Source organism: Cygnus olor, chromosome 1, assembly GCF_009769625.2.
Source record: "Cygnus olor isolate bCygOlo1 chromosome 1, bCygOlo1.pri.v2, whole genome shotgun sequence".
Classification (NCBI taxonomy): domain Eukaryota; kingdom Metazoa; phylum Chordata; class Aves; order Anseriformes; family Anatidae; genus Cygnus; species Cygnus olor.
The window spans coordinates 1,967,651-1,988,294 of NC_049169.1; the positions used below are offsets into that span (position 1 = coordinate 1,967,651).

Here is a 20,644-nt window from a genome sequence, read left to right on the forward strand (position 1 = left end):
CTGTGTCCCTTTGGGGAATCAAGGCCTGACTGTTGGCATACTGGGGCTGGGAAAAGTGGCAAACTTCTGAACAAAACAGGTTTCCTAAGTTCCTTGTTCTCATTTTCTTCCTGACGTGTGGGCAATTGCTCACAATGCAGTTAGCTGGCAGGGCTGAAGGACAGATTTCTGATGTATTCGCTAAGGCAACACAACCCCCTTCACCCTGCATCCTGAGAGTCCACAGTTCTGCTTTGAACTGTATTTCAGAAGTCAGGAATTCAAAATGCTGCCAGGCCTTATTCAAACCTTGAAGTGCTACAGATTTGTACTAGAGAAAACACCCCTCCACACTCCGCCAGCCTGTTTTCCAGGCAGAAACAGACTCCCTAGTGTTTCCATGATGTGAAAACGTGTTTTGTTTTATTTCAGCCATTTCTGAAGAAAATCAAAATAGCGCTGGCAGAAGCAAGATGATGTTTGTAGGTAGAAGTAATATCTTTTACGAGAGCATCTGCTGTTGGAAAAAAAAAAAACAGATAAGCCCTGGGCAGTAAAGAAAAGCTTTTGTCTTATAGCTGAAAGCTTATTTAATTTTCCAGCTATATTATTTCAACCTACAAACCTCATCTTGTCTGTGTGCTTAGACCATTCCAACTGCAAGAACATGGCCTCAAGAGCATTGCTGTCCATTCACAGTATGCAAGACAACTTGGCTGCATTGTCAACAAATTAGTGTTTGCTCCTGGTAGAGAGATGGGGCTGCGAAATCACTCCTGCTCATCAGATGCTTACCCTGACATCACTGGGTTTGTGCCTTTCAATATGACATAGGTGGGCTGAATTTTAAATGACTTCTGAAATTGAATTTTTTATGTTAATAAACATTTTTTCTATTTCTGACATTATTTGTCATTCATTTCAATTTCATATAATTGACATGAGCTGAATTTTCAATAAACTGAATTTTTATTTTAATGGGAGAGAAATATACTCTTAGATCTGTGGTGGGGATTGCTTGAAAGGTATACATCAACCTGCAAACAAAGAGCTCAGCATGTTGGTCCAGCATCACAGCTGGGATGCATTGATCTCACTCCATGCAAAGGAAAAAGGTAAGTCCAGGAGCTACATCCTCTATCCCTGCACTGAGGTGACCTGGAAGTTTTTGCAGAGATATGAGCCCCCATCTCCTAAGAATTAGACCATGAACTCTCCTCAGCCTGACAATTCATCCCAGACCCTACCTTGTAGTTATAACATCAGAAAGGATGTTAAGTACTCACTAACCCAGACAAAACTGCCCTCCCAGAGGTGCCAGGCTACAATGAACAGCTCAAAATGCTTTATGAGCTGAGATTTTGGTTTTACTGTTACGCTGGAGCAGTTCAAAAGAGGCAATTTGTTCTGTGGCTTAATGCATTTAGGAACCAAGGTGCAGCACATTTATTGTGGCAGAAAAACAACCTCAGCCCCCCTACCCTTTGAAGCACAAAGAAAGCAAATGAAAGGTGCAGAAGTGAGCACCCAAGGTAGCAAAAGCTTATTAGTGAAGGGAATAGAAAAATCGATCATCCTGACCTGTGCAGCAGCTGAGGATGTGGAAGCTGGAAACCCTGGAGACGTTACAGAGAGCCAGCAAACCTGAGCAATCTTCTTTGTTTGTTGCTAATGAACCATGGTGCTTTTTAATAATATATAAACCATTTAAAAGGACTTGATGGGAAGCTCAAGAAAGTCAGTCAAAGCCTTTCTACCTGGAGCGAGGTCAGAAAACACTTTTTTTTTTTTTTTTTTTGTGAAAAGGGGGAACAATGAACTTCTGCCAACCGCAGTGCAAAAACTAAGCAAAATCATTGGGGTCCAGACGGTGTCTGTGATGCTTGGATTCCCAAAGTGTTATTTTCTGGCAGACTGTTCTCCTAGAGGGTATATCCCAAGCCAAGAGTCCTGGAATGATCACAAGACAGGCTCCAGATTCCTTGGGTCTCTGGTGCTTTTATCAAGAGACTGCAAGGTTTCTATCTGTAGGCAAAACCCACAAGGTACCCAAGGATTCCTAGTTGTCATTGCCATCGTTTCCAGGCTTCCAGCCATAGCTCTTTTAAGCCCTGAGGACATGTATTCCAGCCAGACTTGGTTTCCGGCTCAGCCTCCACATAAGGAGCATGGAAATCCTGGGATCTTCAGCTTGTGGAGTCGAGGAGCCTAGAAACTCTCACAGTGAGCAAATGAAATGGGCAATCCTGGCAGTTTCGTCACTGTCATTAGCTGCTTTTAACAGCAGAGAAACTGCCAAGACTGTCACATTCCTGGAAGAGCTGGAAATCATAAGAAAAGTGCTTCATTTTTAGACTCGCTATAGTTCTTTGCAATGTTTTCATGGGATTTCACACTTGTGGCATTTAAAGGAAAAAAAAAAAGATCTGGGTCTAATTCAGATCATTTATTAAAAAATAAATGAAACATGACAATCCCACTTTTTGATCAGTTTGGCTTCTATCTTGATCACAGAGGGCTTTGACAGATGCTGGTACACACTCAGCACGGCTCCGCTCAAGTTTGGGAACGACCCTTCACCCATGACTGATACGTAGCTGTGTTAACAGAAAACTCAAATTGCTCCAAGTGCAGAAAGGCAAAAAAACACACTCTAGGTACAGGGACGAGGAGTTACAGGGCAACAACACAATCTAACAGTGACAAAGAAAGACTGAAGATGCCATAGACACTGTATTAGGTCCTGCTGAAAGTCCATGCCAGACTGGAGAGTCCATATATTGAGGCAGAATCCTTGAAGTGGTCGTGCTGTTTAAATTCTTGGTTTTATGATGATTGACACAACAGTGTCTTCACCCTGTTGAAGCCAAAGTGCCAAGACATGAAGGTAAATTAATAAACACATCACTCCAGACGGGGTTTGCAGAACACCTCTGGGTGCAGTTTGTCCCCACACCAGTAACTATCCCAACCAAACCTTGCATTGCTCCCATCTCCAGCACCGCAGTGCAATTCTCCCACCTTGACGTGTGCTGGGTCATGGCCAGAAATACAAGCAGAACTGGTTATTTCTTTCAAAAAAAAAAAAAATTATTTTTTATTTTCCATCTTCCTTGTGAAGCAGTTGGCATCTCCTGGTGCCACCGCCCTGGCTAGTCCCCAAACCACCCTGATGACAACACTCACCCACTTCTTACTCCCTTCTCCCTTCCTCGGACCCTTCCCAAATTTTCCCCTCATCAGACCCAATTCTTCTGCTTCTGTACCCAAATCCCATGTTTCTCACACAGCTGCCCATGGGCCGGGAACACAGCCAGGCTTCCTGGGAGGCTTCACCACAGGCATCAGGCAACCTATTTCACATCTAATCGATAATTTAATTATTTAAACCCAAAACGTCCATCGGCAGCAGCTCCTCAGCGGCGTTTGAGCCTCCCCCCTTCCTCCACCACACCACCAGGCCCCATTCCGCCATTACCCCCCCATACCAGAACTACAACCCCCATCATGCCCCGCGGCCACACCACCGGCGGGAGGAACCGGGGAGGCGTCGCGGGGGCCGCCGGGAGCTGTAGTCTTTTCCGTGCCGGAGCCTCTGTGGCGGTGAACGTAGGGCGGGCGGGGAGCGAACTACCGGCTCCCGGGAGGAAGCGGGGGCGGCGGAGGCCGGCAGGAGCGGGGCCTCGGCCCGGGACCGGGATGCGGTGGCGGCCGGGGACGGTGCCTCCTTGCTCGGGGCGGCACCATGCACCCGGCCGCGGCGGTGTGCCTGGTGTTCGGCGGCTGCTGCAGCAACGTGGTGTTCCTGGAGCTGCTGGCCAGGTGAGGTGGGGGGGGGGCAGAGGCTTTTGGGGGTAAAACGGGCGGCAGGGAGTGAGGTTTGGGGCAGGAATGGTGTCGGGGGGCGGGGAGGGTCCCCCAGGGATGAAGGCCGCAGCGACCTTGGCTTCAGGGTCTTGGGGTGGGGAGGGAGAGGCAGCGGCGCCCCCGGGGGTCTCCGAGGGGTTTGGGGGGCTCTGAGAGGATCTGGGGGCTCTGAGAGGATTTGGGAGGCTCTGAGACAGCCTGAGGGGGTCTGCGGCCCTCAGGGGGTGGTCGGGGACCTTCACAGCTTGGGGAGCGGGCCCAAGCCCCAGGGCTCCTTGGTGAGGCCAATGGCACCAAGAGGGGCTGGTGTTTAGGGTCAGCCTGGGCACCAAGACGGGATGATATTTGGGGTCAGCCTGGACACCAACAGGGGATGATGTTTGGGGTCCAGCTGGGCACCGACAGGGGCCGGTGTTTGGGGTCCAGCTGGGCACCAGGAGGGAATGATGTTTGGGGTACGTGCGGACACCACATCCCCTTCCAAACCCCGACGGACAAAGGCCAGCACAGCTTGGAGAAGGCGATCATCGCAGATCTTTAGAGATCCTTAGATCTTTAGAGAAAAAGGGAGTGCCAAATAGAGCCTGGATCTGTCAAGCCAGCGGTGGGGTTACTTGCTTCAAAGTGGGAGACCAAGATCCGGGTCCCGTGAGGTGAGGTTGCACATCGCTCCGCAGTCGCTGGATAAATCAAGAAGCAGATCTTCGTTTCCAACCCTAATGATTCTGTGATCTTGGAGAGAGAGACCATGCCTGACATGATGTCGTTCCTCTTGGGGCTTGCTCTAAGCTCTGCCTTTCCTGCCTGCTTTGTGCTTCGGCCTCAGCGAGGGAGATGGAATTTCCCCCCTCAAGAGAAAGAGAGCTTCGGATTGGGGATTATCCATTTGCTTGCCACCAGAATTGTGTTGCTTCCAGCCAGACATTAAAACAAAAACGAGCCATTTGGCACTGCTCAAAGTCCGAATTAGGTATCTAAACCCCAGAAGTCCTATCACAGATACCTAGGAAAAGCTGCTTTTCACACACAAGCTTCTCCTGAGCATTGCCTCACCTCTACTTTAGAAATTTCCCCAGTTCCTGTGCCCCACCCTTGCCTTTGTTCACCTTTGGTCCCCAAACTGGGGCAACACTGCTTATTTCTTTGAGTCTTGCTGTTGTCTGGAGGGGAAAGTCCCTCTTGAAAATGAATCTGCCCATAACAAAGAAAGTCTTGGAGCAGGATCGCAGGAAAAAGCAGCGACCAGACAGAGTCAAGTGGGGAATAACAAAGGTAATTGAAAAAAATTTGCTCAGGATTTATGTGGAAAGAGTAAAGGAATGAGGACTATTTAGTCTAGAGGTGCCTGAAGACAGACAAAAGACTTTAAATGTGTGGAGAACTGCTGCGGGAAAGACGAAATATTTTTTTCTGCTGGGCTCTGGAGAGAGGACAAGAAATAATGGGCTTCTATTGCTATGGAAAGGGTTTAAAGCAGGACAAAAACAAACAAACAAAGAAAAAAAAACACACAAAAAAAGGTTTTATATGTTCTGGTGTCCTTTCCTGGCTGACCCTGGGGGCTGTCTTTTAGCTGTGATGCCAGAGCTTTGTGGGGTGTGCATACAGGCGTGGCTAGAAAGCCCACGATGTGCACGTGGCCTTCCGAAGTTGTGTCCCTGGGAGCCGTCTTCCCTGCAAAGATATTTTAGGCTCAGGATGAGCTCAATGGGGTTTCTTCCCTTTGTGGTGCAAACTTTGGGGGGTGTCTTGCTCTTCTGCAGGTGCCACCGCAGGCATTCTGTGTGAAATCCGGAGTCTTCTGCACCGATGGCCAGAAATCGTTCTTGGAAAAGTGATTTGGATGTGCTGAACTCAGTCCAAATGAGAGCATTCTGCATTAACACGACCCAAACTGATGCCCAGAAGCGGGGCTGTTCCATTTGTTCCCCACCGATGTGACCAGGAGCCCCACTCCGTCTGCTTTATCCCTGCCAGCCCAGGCAGTCCTCGGAGGCAGGGTGACAATTCCAACAATTCCATCGTGGTGCTTCTGCGTTGCTTCCAGAGGGCTCTCCATCAGTTATCTACAGCTGGAGCAGATCTTTGGTTGATAGATGCGGCCTTTTGGCATTTCTTTTAAGGCTATCGGTGTGTTAGGATTGGGAGTCAAAGGCACGGGCAGGTACAGCCTGGGTTTTTTTGTTTGCCCTTTTTATTATCAGTCAAAATACAACCCTCTGTCAACACTACCGATAATGTGAGGCCATATATACCACAAGTGACTGGATGCAAGGGCCTGTGGACTGGGAAGAAACAAAGTCTAGCGCGTGGAAACTGTCTTGGTTTATTCCAAGTTTACTCTTGCTTTCTGTTTTCCTACAGAGATAAGGTTTACAGTCCTGTGGCCTGTCTGCAGTTCAGTCTCCCTTCTCTTCCCCCATATAACTTTTGAGCCTCGTAACCACGCTGCGCAGCAGGCATGGAAGTCTTGAGGTTAATTAATCTCTGAGAAACACAAAAATTGGCAGGTGGGGAGCGGGGAGGTGCTCAGGCTGGGGCAGGCACCAGAAGCTGGCCTTTCCGGGGCTGTTTGATGGTTACGTGAGTGAACTGTGTGCGTGCGCAGCAGGGAACCAGCGGCACGCGGCCTCTCCGGTCGGTCCTCGGCTTCTCTGTTGCACCAGAGAAAGGTGCCGTGCCTCCCGCCGCAAATAACAGCGAGCTTTCCGATTTATTGACACGTCACGGCTTCCTCTGAGCCCGCAGGCTGCGTGCCTCCCGGGAAATCCTCTCCTGCTCCCTGTAAGCCTCTTAGGAAGAAGGCAGAGCCTGCAGCAGGGCGGGCTGAGCTGCGTGCAGGCGGTGTTGGTTCAATGTCAGGCCGCTACGCGCTGCCTTGCCCTCGTATGCAGTTCCTCTCCCCTCGGATCAAACACTGAAGGTTGATTTGCTCAAAGCTGGCGCTGTTTGCCACTCTGAAGCGATAACTGCAGGGCCTGGGGCTCTCTGAGGGCTGCCTGGGGGCTCCGTTGAGTGCAGGAGGGCAGAGAGCCAAAGCTTGCTGGGTGTGTTGAAAGCAGGTCCAAGCTGCCGCTCAGATGTTGTGGGGATGGGCTGCAAGCAGGACCAAGGACACGAAGCCTTGCTCTGTTGGCGTGCACCTCACCTCAGCCCTTCTTTCACACTACAAATAGGGGTTATCAGAAATCCTGCTGTCTTCCTCCCAGGCAGAACCATCGTTTCACCTGGCCTGTACCGAGCCCAGCGACTTGCAGGTAGTGAGAGAACCCTACCAGAACCGTTTCCCTGTGAGAAAGAGGCAGACCCAGCCCCAGGACGGTTACGTGGGTGCTTGATGTCGTGCGTTCACACCCTGTGCCGTGGTGGGAAGTTAGGCAGACCCCGATCCGAGCAGTTTCCTCTTTCGCTTCCTGACCCCTGTCACCACATGCCCCGCGGAGGGAGTGGCTGCTTGCTTCCCCTTTGGGAACGGCAGGGGAAGGCACTGGGATTGCTGCACACACATCCAGACACGTGTCGGTGAGTAAATCCCTGCAGGGAGGTGTGTAATAGGAGCAGCAGGAAAACCCGGATGGATAAAGCCGCAAAATCCCCCCAGGCTGATGCCGACTGTGGGACCAGCCAGTTGTTGTCACAGCCTGTCACACAACCGTGTGTTCTCTGTGACGTTGCACTTACGCTTGTCATCCTTCTCCGCGCCTGCAGGCAGTTTCCAGGATGTGGCAACATCGTGACCTTCTCCCAGTTCTTATTTATCGCCGTGGAAGGCTTTATCTTCGAAGCCAACTTCGGGAGGAAGCGGCCGGCCATACCGATGAGGTACGGTGGGTCTCAACGCTTCGGCTTGTTGCAAATCGACGGGCTATCTGGTATCTCAAGGAGCGTTTAATAAAATCCCTTATCCGTTTATCCTGTCCAAATCCCATCCATTCTGCAGCCTTCGCAAAGCCTCCGTGAGAACCTGTCATGCCCGTGAAAACGAGAGCTCCTTGGTTATTGAGAGTACTCAATAGGAAATTGCCATCAGATTGCATCTATCCAAGGAGCAGGGCAATATTCTGTACAGTTAAGTCTGCTGAGTGTGAAGAGCTTGCAGTCTCTGGGGCTTGCTGGGGAGGGAGAGGTTTACTGGAAGTCTAGCTGGATTCACTTTTGCGTTTCTCTGTCAGGGCTTGCCTTGTCCCGGCAATAACCTGGCACGTTCATGCTCTCTTCCCTGGCAAAGTCGAGGGCAAGTTCAGTGCCATTTGTGGCTGCGTTGCAGCAAGGAGCTCTCTAGGTTAGGTCTAGGACCACGGAGGTGTTCAACGTGGGTTTGAATGGCGTCTTTCATGCAGGGTAGCGATGCCTGCTGGCAGAAATGGAATCCCTTCAAATCAAGCCTTGTCTTACGCCACTGTCCTTAGGAAAGAGAGGTCTGGGGGAAATCCATGCTAAGAGATTCCAGCTGGGGTGTTCTCGGTTCCCCTTTGCTTCTGCAATTTGCACAAACCGGGCCAGTGCATGTCAGTCCCCTTCCCTTTTTAAGGACTTCCCTGCTATATCCAAACTGGGTCAATCTCCTCGTGAGTCGTTAGCACAGACCCAAGAGCTAGGTGGGTTCCTGCTCAGCTCCAGACCTCTCTTTGTGCCGCTTCACCTCTTTGTAACGTGTCCCAGCCTCCCAGGAGCTACGTGCACAGCCACGAGCTGGTTTTGCCGACCACCGCTTTGTATTTCAGGTATTATCTCATCATGGTGGCCATGTTCTTCACTGTCAGCGTGGTGAATAACTATGCCCTGAACTTAAATATCGCCATGCCGCTGCACATGATCTTCAGATCGGTGAGTATTGCCACGCTGTCCTTTCCCATCTCATGTGACACCTCTTCCCATCATCTCTGCAAGCACTTTCCCTGGTAGATGTGTTCTTTCACCCTTTTTTTCCCCTGAGGACGACAAACCCCTGTGCAAAACCGTATTCCGTCTTAATTGTGGGGGGAGCGACCTTGCTGCGAAGCTGAACTTCAAGTTTTATTTCACAGTGTTGACGATTAAATGTCAACGTAACGTCCCTGGACAGATGAGGAAACTGAAGCTGGAGCAGGCTTCGTCTTTCCCAAAGCGACGGGGAAGTAACAGTGACAGAACCAAGGCCAGGCTCTGGCTGTCAGCCTTGGAGGGGCTGAATTTGCTGGCCAGAGGGCCCCAGCTTTCCCTTCCACCTCATGACTAGACCAGGCGGTTCGTGTCCTGGTGTGTGTGCCTTTGTTAAATGCCTCAGGCCAGAGAGGATGGCTTTGGCATAGTTCCACGTGAGCTGTTACTGCCTCTGCTTTGGATGATGCCGTTAAAATGCATCTTCACTGAAGTATTTGCGTGCGAGTGGCTGAAACATCCATTAAAACTAAAGACAGCGGGGTCCTGGCTGTTGGGAGTGGTGAAATCTTTTGGGGGGGCTGTTCACCCCCAACATGTCACAGGGTCGAGATACCAAGAGAGGTTAAAAAGAACTACACCAGACAGGGCGCTAGGAGCCCTGCCCCACGTTCTATAGCACAGTGTTGGGAGTGGGCCAAGGCAGAGAAGCCCCGCTGGCCAGGAGATCCTAGTCGCCTGTCTGCTCCAGCGTCCTTGTTCCCAAGCTGCCCAGCCTCACTTCTCCCCTCCTCCTAGCCGAAGCCAGACTCCTTCCACCCTGAACCTGTTCTGACGTTTCTCTTCGTGTTTTTGTATTAGTTGCTCGTGGTATTTCTGTGGGGCAGGCACCCCAGACCGAGGAATTTTGTCCTGCTGACCTGTTTTGTGTTTTGTTTTTTTTTTTTTTTCCCCTCCTCTCTTCTTTCCCCAGGGCTCTCTCATAGCAAGCATGGCTCTCGGTATCATCATTTTGAAAAAAAGGTAAATCACAAGCACCTTTCTTATACCATCAGGGAATGCACTGCCACTGACTTAATCCTGGCTGGTGTTTAGAGCCTTACTCTCTCCTGGTAAATATCCTTGTTTGGCTGGTGGCGAGGTTGGGGCACAGAGACGTGCCTGGACTTGAGTAGTTCCCTCTTCAGCACTCCCACTGCTCCTCACTCCTTCATTTAATGCAAGTGTAGACTGAAGAAAGAGCTTTTAAACATGGCTACAGACAAGAATGTTAGCTCTTTTCCTTCCTCTTTCATCCCAGTACTGCTCCTCGAGGATGGATCTGGCTGGGATGGAGTTAACTTTCTTCGCAGCAGCCCCTAGAGTACTGTGTTTGGGATTTGTGGCTAAAACAGTGTCAGTGACACACAGATGTTTTGGCTATTGCTGGACAGTGCTTACACGGTGGCAAGGCTTTCTCTTTTTTGCACTCTGCCCCCTTTCCCAGTGAGCAGGACGGGGGTGGGCAAGAAGTTGAGAGGGGATACAGTCAGGACAGCTGACCCCAAAATGGCCAGGGGGATGTTCCGTGCCATATAACATAGGGCACAGCAGGAGAAACCAGGATAGAGGAATAAGAGGGTTGGGGGACCTTGGCTTCTAAACTATTCATACTTGCGGGAGGAGGTGCAAGATTACTTTTGCATTGTTATTTGTTTGTTTTTCCTCACCTATTAAACAATCTCGATCTTGACCCAGGAGTTTTCTTGCTCTCCGTCTCAGGGTCAGCCCACCACAGCGGGCAAAGACATCGGGACAGGATGGTCCTCTCACCAGCCTGGGGTCTGGTTGCGAGACCAATGTGTGGGCACGGGTCCTTTGCCACAGGCAAAGAGACCTTGGTCCAAATGCTTCATTTTTGGTGCAGCTGGAATAAGTTGGCCTTCTGTCCCCGGCAAAGCCCAGTGTTAGGTATTGGGTACGTGCCCCTTATCCCAAGTTTATACCGGTGTAATGGAGCAAAACGCCAAGCAAGGGAGAAGGAAATGAGCAACGGGAGGCTGGGCCGGGTCGCTGACGTCTCTCTTCTCCTCCGCGCAGATACAGCATGTCTAAATACACGTCCATAGCCCTGGTTTCCGTGGGGATCTTCACCTGCACTTTCATGTCTGCAAAGCAAGTGGTAAGGGTTGGAGGGGGCCTGAGGTCACAGCTGTGAACCTTTTTGACAGGAGGAGCTGCCCTGGGCACCTTCATCAGTAATTTCCTTTGCCCGATTATTAACGGCGAGACGAGATGTCTCCGAGCTCTCTGTTTCCTGAAAGCACTTGTTCCTGCACTGTGGGTTGGAGGGAAGGGACACGTGTGTGGTTTAATTTAATTATAGATGCCTTTTATCCTGTGTTATTTAGGTTGCTTTTTGTTGGGAATAAACAAAACATTATATTTTCTCTTTTCTCTTGCCCTTGCTGTGACATGCTACAATCAGGAGCGGGTGAATCCTAAACAAAACTCCTTAAAGAACTCAATTCTTTGCTCTCTTTATCCTTGAAGAGACCGTCAGGTTTCGGAATTTTCCAGACCTGTTGTCAGCCAGCGTGACTTTCTGTGACCCTTGAAATAAAGTTACGTGTGCTTGGAGAAAAGGAGGGAGCGAAGAAAATCCGTGTGTAACACCGTGCATTTGGGCTTTGCTTGGGTCAGCACCCACAGTCTGATCGTGTCAACCGAAGACAGAAAAGTGGCATGAAGTGGTAGCCAAGTAAAAATTGGCTTCACTTAAACCAGCTCTGAGAGGCTGGAAATGAAACACAGCTGTCGAGCCTCAGAGACCCCCGTTATTTCATAGCTGCTTACGCTCTCAGGGTGTCTGAGAAAGGTTCTGTGCTCTGCAGCCTTGCTCTGAATTCATCCACGTAACTCTCGGCAGGTGTTGGGGTTTGGTAAGGTACGCAGAATTGTGGCAAAAGTGAGTGATCTCACTTGGCTAACAGCACCTCCAGGCCTGGTTCCCTCGATATCTAGACCATAAGCCAGTTTTAGTACCTAGCTGGGATGTGGCCAGAGCCCTTGTTCTTCCCTGCATGCCTGCCCTGAGATGAGGACAGAGGAATCTGCTAACGGGCCATCTCTGAGAGCTTTCTAGGCAACACTGATTATTTTTAGTGTAGAAGAGTTCAGTCTCTGGCCGAGCCAGGGCATTCCTTTAAGAAAAGCTCCTTTCTTGATCAGACATTTATACTTCCAGCTGGAATCTGGTTCGTTCCTGAAAACAGAGTGGCAAACAAAGTGCGCTGTAGTTGCTACCACCTCCGTTCAGCGGGGGAAGAGACCGGAGAATGGGAGGCCTTGGGCAGTCTTTGCTTTCTGGGCTTGCTTGGAGCGCAACACGCAAGCCACGAGTGAGGTAGAGGCACGCCCGAATGAGCTGCAGGGCTGTGGTAGCTCGCGATGACTGTGTTGTGTCTCCCTCCACCAGGCATCTGACTCCAGCTTAAACGAAGAGGACGGACTCCACGTTTTCTTGTGGTGGCTGCTAGGTACGTGAGCGCCCCGTCTCCAGCCAACCCTGATGGGATATGGACAAGACTTGGCTTTCTAATGTCTGCGGCCATGTGTGTTGTGATAAACATACTGTGGTGTGAGTCCCTGCGCCGATATTCAGTTGTGCTTAGCTTCTAGTGGGTGTTGATTCCCGAAGAACGGGGTTTTGTGGCACTCATTTGCACCTTTGTGCAAAGATACTCTTCATTTGGCCAGCAAATCACAAACAGCACCTAAAGGGCTTCTGCAAAGTAACTTTTCTTGTCAGGAAGTAAGTTTCCTGCAGACACCTTCTTTATTTTTCCCTTGTAACAATATACCTTTGTCCCCAAGACCATTATCAGCTTTCTGCCCATCTTGCCAACTCTGGGTGCTTTGGCTTCTATGGCTGTTTTCTTTCACTGAAAGCCAAACAGCAGGAATCCTCAAGCTGGCTAACACGAACTACGCCGTGCCGAAGCAACGCTGCAAGGCTGTGCTTCTGTTCCAGGTATCGCTGCGCTCACCTTCGCCCTCCTCATGTCTGCCAGGATGGGGATTTTCCAGGAGACGCTGTACAAGCGGTTCGGGAAGCACTCCAAAGAGGCCCTTTTTTACAACGTGAGTCACTGTGTCTCTTCTGTTGCTTTTACTGGGCAGACAGAGCTGCTAAGAGTCCCTTTCCCTCCCATCCTGCACTCGGATCCATACGGGCAGCTCTGTGAGCTACTTCAAACAACGGTGGTTTCATCTCCGTGTAGTCCGCAGACCCCAAGGAAGTTTCCTATGGAGGTGCAGCCCACCTAGTGCGTTCTAAACACACGAGAGGCCTGACTTTCTGAATTCCCCCTGCTCAGCAGCAGTCTGGTGACTTCTCTAAAACAGCACTTTAGGTGAAGGAGACCGGCAGGAGGGTGAGGAGTTTCAGAGCAAAAGCTGAAGGTGGGAAGAATGGTGCTGAGCCACGCTGTAGGAGGGGAATAGATCAGGAGGAAAGGGTTGATAGCAAGCTTACAGCCTGCATACCTGGGCTGTAATAGGTTGCTCTCCAGAAGGAAGGAGTTTTTTGGTGCTGTAGGTGCATGGGACACGTTAAAGACAGGCAGTCTTCCTGGGGCAGAAATCCAAAGCATCCCATGCTGTGAAGTGTGTGCTGTCATCCATGGAGATGCGTGAGGCTGGCTTCCCAGGAGGAGAAGTGGGGTAGACTCGCATAATCTGTTAACGCCGTGTCTTTCCTTTCCTTCCAGCATGCGTTACCACTCCCTGGCTTTCTCCTCCTCGCCCCAAACATCTACCACCACGCCGTTCTCTTCAGCCAGTCCGGTGAGTGTTGCACAGGTGGACCCTTGCTCTTGTTGTACCTTTCTGTCCTCTGGAAAATGCTGTAGGGAGCTTTCAGTCCAGAAGCTGTGCACATCAGACGGTTGCCTCCAGAGATTCAAGCCTTTCAAATTTTCAAATTTCAAATTCTCTAATCCCGTCGTGGTCAGTCGTGAACAGCAGAGACCTACTCGCTGTCCTTGCATCTCTTGCATTAGCAGGCTTTGCTCCTTTCCAGCTCACACGCGTGTGTCCCAGGCAGCCGTGACGGCAGCAGGTAGATTTTTTCCTGAAATCCTTGGTGCTGAGAGACCTCCTCGTCCTTTCTCCCCACAGAGCCGTTCCAGATCCCAGTGATTGGGCTGACCCTGCCGATCATGTGGTTCTACCTCCTCATGAACGTCATCACTCAGTATCCTTCCAGTGTGCACCTTGAGACAAGCTGGCAGGATGGGAGAGGAGAAATGGGGTAGGGAAGCTAGGGATGCTGTGCCCTTGGAGCCTTCCCTGCATTTAGGAGCTGATGTTTATGTAACTCTTGGAAAATCCAGATAGAAATTGAACCTGGAGCTTACGTTTTTTCCAGAATGACTGAAATCTGCCACCACCTCCCCATGGACAGGCTGGCTGGTAAAATACCGCAGTGGTTCTGCTGGTCAGTAGAAGGGTAATCGAGAGCCATTCACAATATCCGTGGGCAGTCTCCCAGGCAGCGAGGACAGATCTGCAGGTCAGATAAAGCCAAAATGCACTAGAAAAAAGGGACCCTACAGTCCAGGTCCCTCTCACCAATTTTTTCTCGTTGTTGAGAAGTCCCTGTCCCCTGCTGCTGCTCACGCTCCTCCTCGTTCAATCTGTGTCCTCTCGGGGAGGAGAGGGGACTTCTGCAGATCCACTGCCAGGTGTAAAGGGAGAAGTCTGGTTTTAGCACCTGCCATGGAGCTAAAAGAAGCTGTAAATGCTGCATGTCACTAACCTTTTGCTAGCACATCAGCTCTCGCTGCTGTCCCAGAGCAGGCTCGAGAGAAGTCTGGGAGGTTCAGGCTGTCCCCGAGGCCCAGAGCTGTAGAAACGCTGAGCTCAGGAGAAGGGATTTTAAATTCCTCCGTAACCAGACTGGGGTTGTCCGTTGCCCAACCCTTTGCGTTCCCAAAGCCGGGCCGCCCTCCCTCTTCAGCCCTGATGCCCCCTTACCTCCCCCCCCCCACCCAGATACGTCTGCATCCGGGGCGTCTTCATCCTCACCACGGAGTGCACCTCCCTCACCGTCACGCTGGTGGTGACGCTGCGCAAGTTCGTCAGCCTCATCTTCTCCATCCTCTACTTCCGCAACCCCTTCACGGCCTGGCACTGGCTGGGCACCGCCTTCGTCTTCGTGGGGACTCTCATGTACACGGAGGTGTGGAACAGCCTCGGGCCCCTCCTGGCCCGCTGGAGGAAGAGGCCGAAGGAGGAGTAACAGCCGGGGGACTCTCTGCAGGGACCTTTTTATTATTTTATAGAGCAGAGCAGCAGGGAATTCCCCCCGAGAGGGGTTGTTTTTATAACAGGGGAGGTGTTGGCTGTGCCAAGCTCCTGGGAATCATGGAGCCTCCGCCGGGAACCTGCCTGGAATGGATCACGGAGGGAGGATACAGTTATTTTTGCAAGGTTGCATTTTTTTTATGCAACCCCTTTTGCTCCCCTACTCTAGTTTTTTTTTTTTTTTTTCTCTCATTTAAATAACCCTTTTAAATTAATTTAAAAGCTGACCCAGTCCTCTGCTAGGAGCCCAACCATGTCGTGGTGCTTTTGTACACTCCTCCCAGCTTCGGTGAGCTGGACCCTGAGCCTGTTTGGTGCCGTCCTTTAACATCCAGGTCGCTGTAGCAGGTGGGTGAGCCCCTGGGAACCCCCAGACACTGCTGTTTGTGCAGCAGGTTTTTAGTTGCACTGGAAATGCCAGACCTGGCTGTTAACTTGAGTCCTTGTTGCTTGATCCTGACTCTTTCTGGGAGGGCATCGGACATACTTGTAGCTGCCACCTTCTCCAGAATCCAGTCAGCCCAATAGACCTGCACCAGGGAGTGGCTCAGGGGGCTTATCCCTGAGACCCGGCTGGGAGCCCGAGGAAAACAAAGAGGTGATGCCAAGGTGCCAAAATGCCACCGCATCACCTTCGTGGCTTTCTCGGGGAGGTGGTGCAGTGCTGTCAAGGCTTAGCTGAGCCCTCTTGTGTCATCCTGATACCTTATGAGGTGGAGGGGTCATAGGTTCCTCCTGCTTCTGTTAGTTCCTCGGTGCAGGTCACTTTTCCTCCTTTTTCCTTCACCCGAGTGTGGTCTCAGGGGGATTTGTTGCCAGCAGTCAGCTGTAACAAACCACTGAACCCCCAACACGCTTGTGCTCTCCCCCAGGCCACCCCTTCATAGAATCACAGAACGGTTTGGGTCGTAAGGGACCTCAAAGCCCACCCAATTCCACCCCCCTGCCATGGCAGGGACACCTCCCTCAGCCCAGGCTGCCCCCAGCCCCATCCAGCCTGGCCTTGGGCACCCCCAGGGACGGGGCAGCCACAGCTCCTCTGGGCAGCCTGGGCCAGGGCCTCACCGCCCTCATCGAAAAGAATTTCTTCCTTCATCTAATTATTATCTAATTAAAATCCAGCCTCTCTTAGTTTGAAACGGTTGCTCCTTGTCCTGTCAGTGCACGCCTCAGGGTACAAATGATGCCAAGGAACTTGAGCAGGGCCAGTACAGCTGAGCTTACTTCTGCCGCTGGGCAGGGGCCGGTTTTCCTGTCCCTTCACCCAGCTCTCTCCTTTCCTTTTCTTCTCCCACTCCTTGGGGATCAGCTTCACCAGGCATGGGTGACATCAGCATCCACCAGGCACGGGGACAATTTTGCTGAGTGTCACCTCTCTCCCGATGCTCAGACAGCCTGCGGGAGCTCTGGGTGCCTGTCCCCTGCGTGGAGACAGTGTCTCCCAGCGAGGTGAGGAGCAGCAGCCATCCTAGGGGCTGCTCACCGTCGGGCAGAGCAGGGATTAGCGCACAGCCTTGCCTCGGAGCACGCACGGTTTTGGGGAGCGCACGAATTGTTTTTGCTGCCTTGATTTTCCTGTGCACTTCATTGTGACTCTGCCCCTGCACAGCCGTGGCCATGAAAGCATCCAGCACTGTCAACCTGATTTGCATCAAGCCTGGCTAAGGAAGGGCAGGGGCTGTGCTTGGGTGTTCCTCCCCCAGCGTCCTGATGGCTTTGGGTATTTTTAAATTTTAAAAATTTATATTTACATCTCCAACGTCAGACCTGAGGCCGGGCTTGTGGCGGCTTCACCTTGGCCAGCGGCAAAGCACCGTGCGGCCCCTTTGGGTGTGGGGGGAAGGAGGAGGAAGAGCAAAACCAGGAAAGTCTGTGGGTAGAGCTAAAGGTGGTTTAATAAGCACAGGAAAGCAGAAGAGCAAAAATAAACGTGGTGCAAAGACAGTCACCACCTCGCAGGTAGACCAATGCCAGCAGTCCCCAGGCAAAAACCACCGTCCCCAAACCCCTTCCTCTCCATTTTTATCACTGATTTTTATCTGGGGCAGCTGTGCCAGCTTCTTGCCCGTCCATTGCCTGTGCACAGTGGGGGCAGAGAGGGGAAAAAGGAGGCCTCCCTGCTGTGCAAATGCTGCTTAGCAATAGCTGAGGCATCGGCGTGCTGGTTTAGCCATGAGCCCTGCTGCTGTTTTGGGGCTGTTAGAGCCAGCAGCGCGCTGATGGGCCCTGCAGCTCAGGTCCTTCCCAGATGGTGAAGGGGTTTCCCTTCTGGGGTTGTTTTTTCCTGAGCCTGAAAAAAAAAAAAAACAAAACCTCTCGAGTGTCCCAAATGGGATTTCCAAGGATTTTGTAGGTGGGGAGGCAGATCCCCAAGAGCTTCCCTGCACGCAGCGCAGCGCAGCTCAGCTCTCGCTTCCAGCTGTTTGCACAGGACTGGAGAGAGGGAAAACTGCACCTGCAGCTCGCTCTTCAAAGCTATTTACACAGAGCTTCAGCCGAGACAGCGAGGCACGGGCAGGGAAGGCAACCCAAGCCGAATTCAGCATGAGAGCATCAGGGATGCTACCTGACAGGATCGTGTCTCGAGGGGGTAAAACACCGCTGTAACGCCGGGCTGCAGGCAGAAGTTGTGCTCACAGCCGGGCAGCAGGAGCTGTCACTCCTGTTTCGGAGCGGTGGCTGTGGGTTTTTGTAGCCTGGCTCGGGGGTTTAGCAAAGCGAGAGCTGAGCGGGTGCCTGAGGGACTGTACCATACTGTACATAGCCCCCCTCGCTGGGCCGCCCTTTGTCTCAACGACTTTGCGCGTCGTCTCCAATTTCTGTGACGCTGGTAGACTTGGGGATTTTTCAGGTTTCTTTTCTTGAACCATGTGCTGTTCTCGGGCTTCACGCAAGCCAGGTGTCCACCATGGTTTTTTTTGTTGTTGTTGTTAGGGTGTTCCTTTTAACCGTTTACGGTGTGGTCTGTGTGCTTCTGGGTGCGTATCACTGTTAGTGTCACAGACGTGGCAGCGATTCCTTCCCTGCTGCAGGCGAGCGGGTGAGCACGCCTGGTCGTGAGGTGGAGAAAAGGTCCGTGCAGAAGTGCCCCAATAGCTAAAACTGGTATTTGAACCCAGCTCCCCCCCCAAAAAAAAAAAAAATGGGGGTACTGATTTGTTCAGGTTTTATGTTTGCTGTAGAAGTGATAGCACACTTTTTTTAGCAGAGGTTGGCAAAGTGAGGAGCCAAAGTGCTTTTGGACCCGTGTTTCGGATTTACAGAGCTTTTGGGTTGGCTGGTTGGGTTTAGGGTACTTGTGCTGTTTGTTTGTTTGTTTTTCTTTCTTTTTGTCTGTTTTGTTTTGTTTTCTGAGCAAAATAAATGTCTCCTCTTCAAAGCATGCTGCGCCTCTTGTTTCTCCATTCATGCTTTGCTGCTGGCCATCAGCTGGCCGCAACCCGAAAATTCCTGGGGCTCTGAAATTATCACACAATTTATCCTGCCTTTAATATGAGAGAGAGTAGGAATGGCTCGGCCTTACCAGGCTTCGAGGGGAAAGCTCAGCCTTATCTCTCTCCCTTGCCACTGTCGCAGAGCAGGAGATGGGTTTTGCTGCCAACACAGCTGGAAGAAGCAGCCCAATAACCAAATGGCCCCAGGAAGCCTACAAGTGCCCCCTGAATTTGTGAATAATTTGCACTTGAACATTTTGGTTGCTGGGAATACAAAGAAAGTGTGGTTAAGCAATAGCAAAGCAAAGGGCCAGGCTGGATGGGGCCTTGGCCAACCTGAAGCGCATCTCCGTGTGTGTCAGCTCCTGCCCACGTCCCTTGGGTGCTTTCTGCTCATGCTGAGCCTTTGCTGTCTCCAGGTGGTGCACCCTGGTGGTGCCATCTTGCCCCGTTTTCTTTTTCCCTCCTCCGCAGCCCTTGTCCCCTTCGCTGTCCCTTTTGGCTCTGGTTCCTCCCGAGGGGGAATTGAACTGGGGTCTGGGGTGGGCACGGGAGCTGGAGGATGGTAAAAAAGGGGACGGGTGGCCAGGGAGAGGCTCCTATTTAATTGCACTTAGAGTAAATTATATCCATTAACGTGCTGCAGAAAGTCTCTAATTGCACCCGGACTGGGGGACCTGGCCCAGGGCAGCGGTTTGAGCCAGGACCCCAAAGCAGTTGGTACTGGGGAAAACATCAGGATTTTAGGTCTCCAAGCAAGACTCAACGTTTCCTCTTTTTCTGCTTCGCTTGCCCTGCTGCTATCCCAGGAGGTGCAGAAATAACAAATGGGGCCACTCCTGGCATCAGCACTTAGCCATTAACTCGGAGCCGAGCCGTCCAGCCTCCTGCATGGGACGTGATTTAGAATAGAGATCCAGAAATGAAGTGATTATTGCAGTCTTTCCAGAACCCCCGAGGACATCTCCATCACTGCAAAAGCAATGATGTGGTGCTGATGACACGGCATCAAAATCCTGGCCATCGCTTCACATTTAGCACGCCTTTAAACCTCACAGCTTTAATGGGCACACTTAATTCCTCAGCAGTTACTGAGTGTATATATATATATAATTCAAGAAATCATCCTTCCCCACATCCTGGCAGCCTTTTGTTTAATAAATCTTCATTGTCCGGGCTCTGCTTTCATCAGTTCAGAGATTTCTGTTCAAAATCTTTTGCCTTTCATTAAATCCGGGCTGGTGTTTATTAATGCTTTCAATCTTTCCTCGGCGCGCCGCAGCCCGGCTCGCCTTGGTGGGCCGGGAAAAAACAAAGATTTTTTTTTTTTTATTAAAGCGAGAGGGAAAGCCTTGAACTCCTTTGGGAACCTCAATGAAATCCTTGTCACTTCCAAGGTGTGAAAAACCTGCTCCCGCCACTAAATTAAATGAGAGGGGAAGGAGAGGGATAAAGATGTCTCCGTAAATCACTTGGAGCCTCACAGTTCATTTCTGTTCAGCACCTTTCATTACAGCGACCGTAAATCAGCAGCGGGAGCCCAAGAGGGTAGGAAGGTGCGATTTATTGACATGGGAAATTCGGGAGGTTCGGGGGGATGCACAACCATTGTTTTTGCCCCCTGCGTGGCCCAGGCTCACAGGTGAACTTTGTGCTGAACTTCATCGACCAAAGGACCTCAGCACAGGGCTCAGTGCCAGGTACGGGTACATTCATTTACCCCTTTAAAGCCTGAGAGGGTGGAGGTGAAGCAGGAGCACCCATTAGAGCCTCACAGCCCCTTTTCCCTCGCAGGAGGTGCTGGGGACAGGCAGGTGGCACTGAGCCCCTCCATCAGCCACCACTGGTGGCTTGGTGGTGGAGCTCCGTCCCAAGAGCCTGGAAGGGGGCGCAGCCCTTGGAGCCCTCTTGGCCACGAGGGTTTGTAGCCACTCAGGTGTTTCAGGTGGCCTGAGATCACAGCAGCTGCCTGCAATCGTGCTAAATGCAGTGGTGGGAAATGTGAGAGGTGGAGGGCATATATCAGAGGCAAGAAGATATCAGGTGAAATAAGGGGAGAGGGATCCTGCATGGACCTGCAGTTCTTTGTGGTCTCCAAGGTTGACAAATTGAAGTCACAATGCATGGGATTAATGCAAGAGCTACCATTCCTGGCT

The 20,644-nt window shown here is 51.3% G+C and overlaps 1 protein-coding gene across 2 annotated transcripts; it reads left to right on the forward strand.

Annotated features, from left to right (window-relative positions):
- Positions 1 to 3,581: 3,581 nt before the first annotated feature.
- Positions 3,582 to 19,736, forward strand: SLC35B4 (solute carrier family 35 member B4). 2 transcript variants are annotated; one of them, XM_040545977.1, is made up of 10 exons: positions 3,582 to 3,801; positions 7,555 to 7,668; positions 8,571 to 8,673; positions 9,680 to 9,729; positions 10,786 to 10,867; positions 12,164 to 12,224; positions 12,719 to 12,828; positions 13,458 to 13,533; positions 13,867 to 13,942; positions 14,743 to 18,436. In XM_040545977.1, the coding sequence occupies exons 1-10, from the start codon at positions 3,725 to 3,727 to the stop codon at positions 14,987 to 14,989; spliced, it is 996 nt and encodes a 331-aa protein (XP_040401911.1). In that variant the 5' UTR covers positions 3,582 to 3,724; the 3' UTR covers positions 14,990 to 18,436. The 2 variants fall into 2 exon arrangements, with proteins under 2 accessions (XP_040401911.1, XP_040401921.1); XM_040545987.1 differs by lacking the exon at positions 14,743 to 18,436 and adding an exon at positions 19,135 to 19,736 and having other exon boundaries at positions 3,598 to 3,801.
- The last annotated feature ends 908 nt before the right edge of the window (positions 19,737 to 20,644 follow it).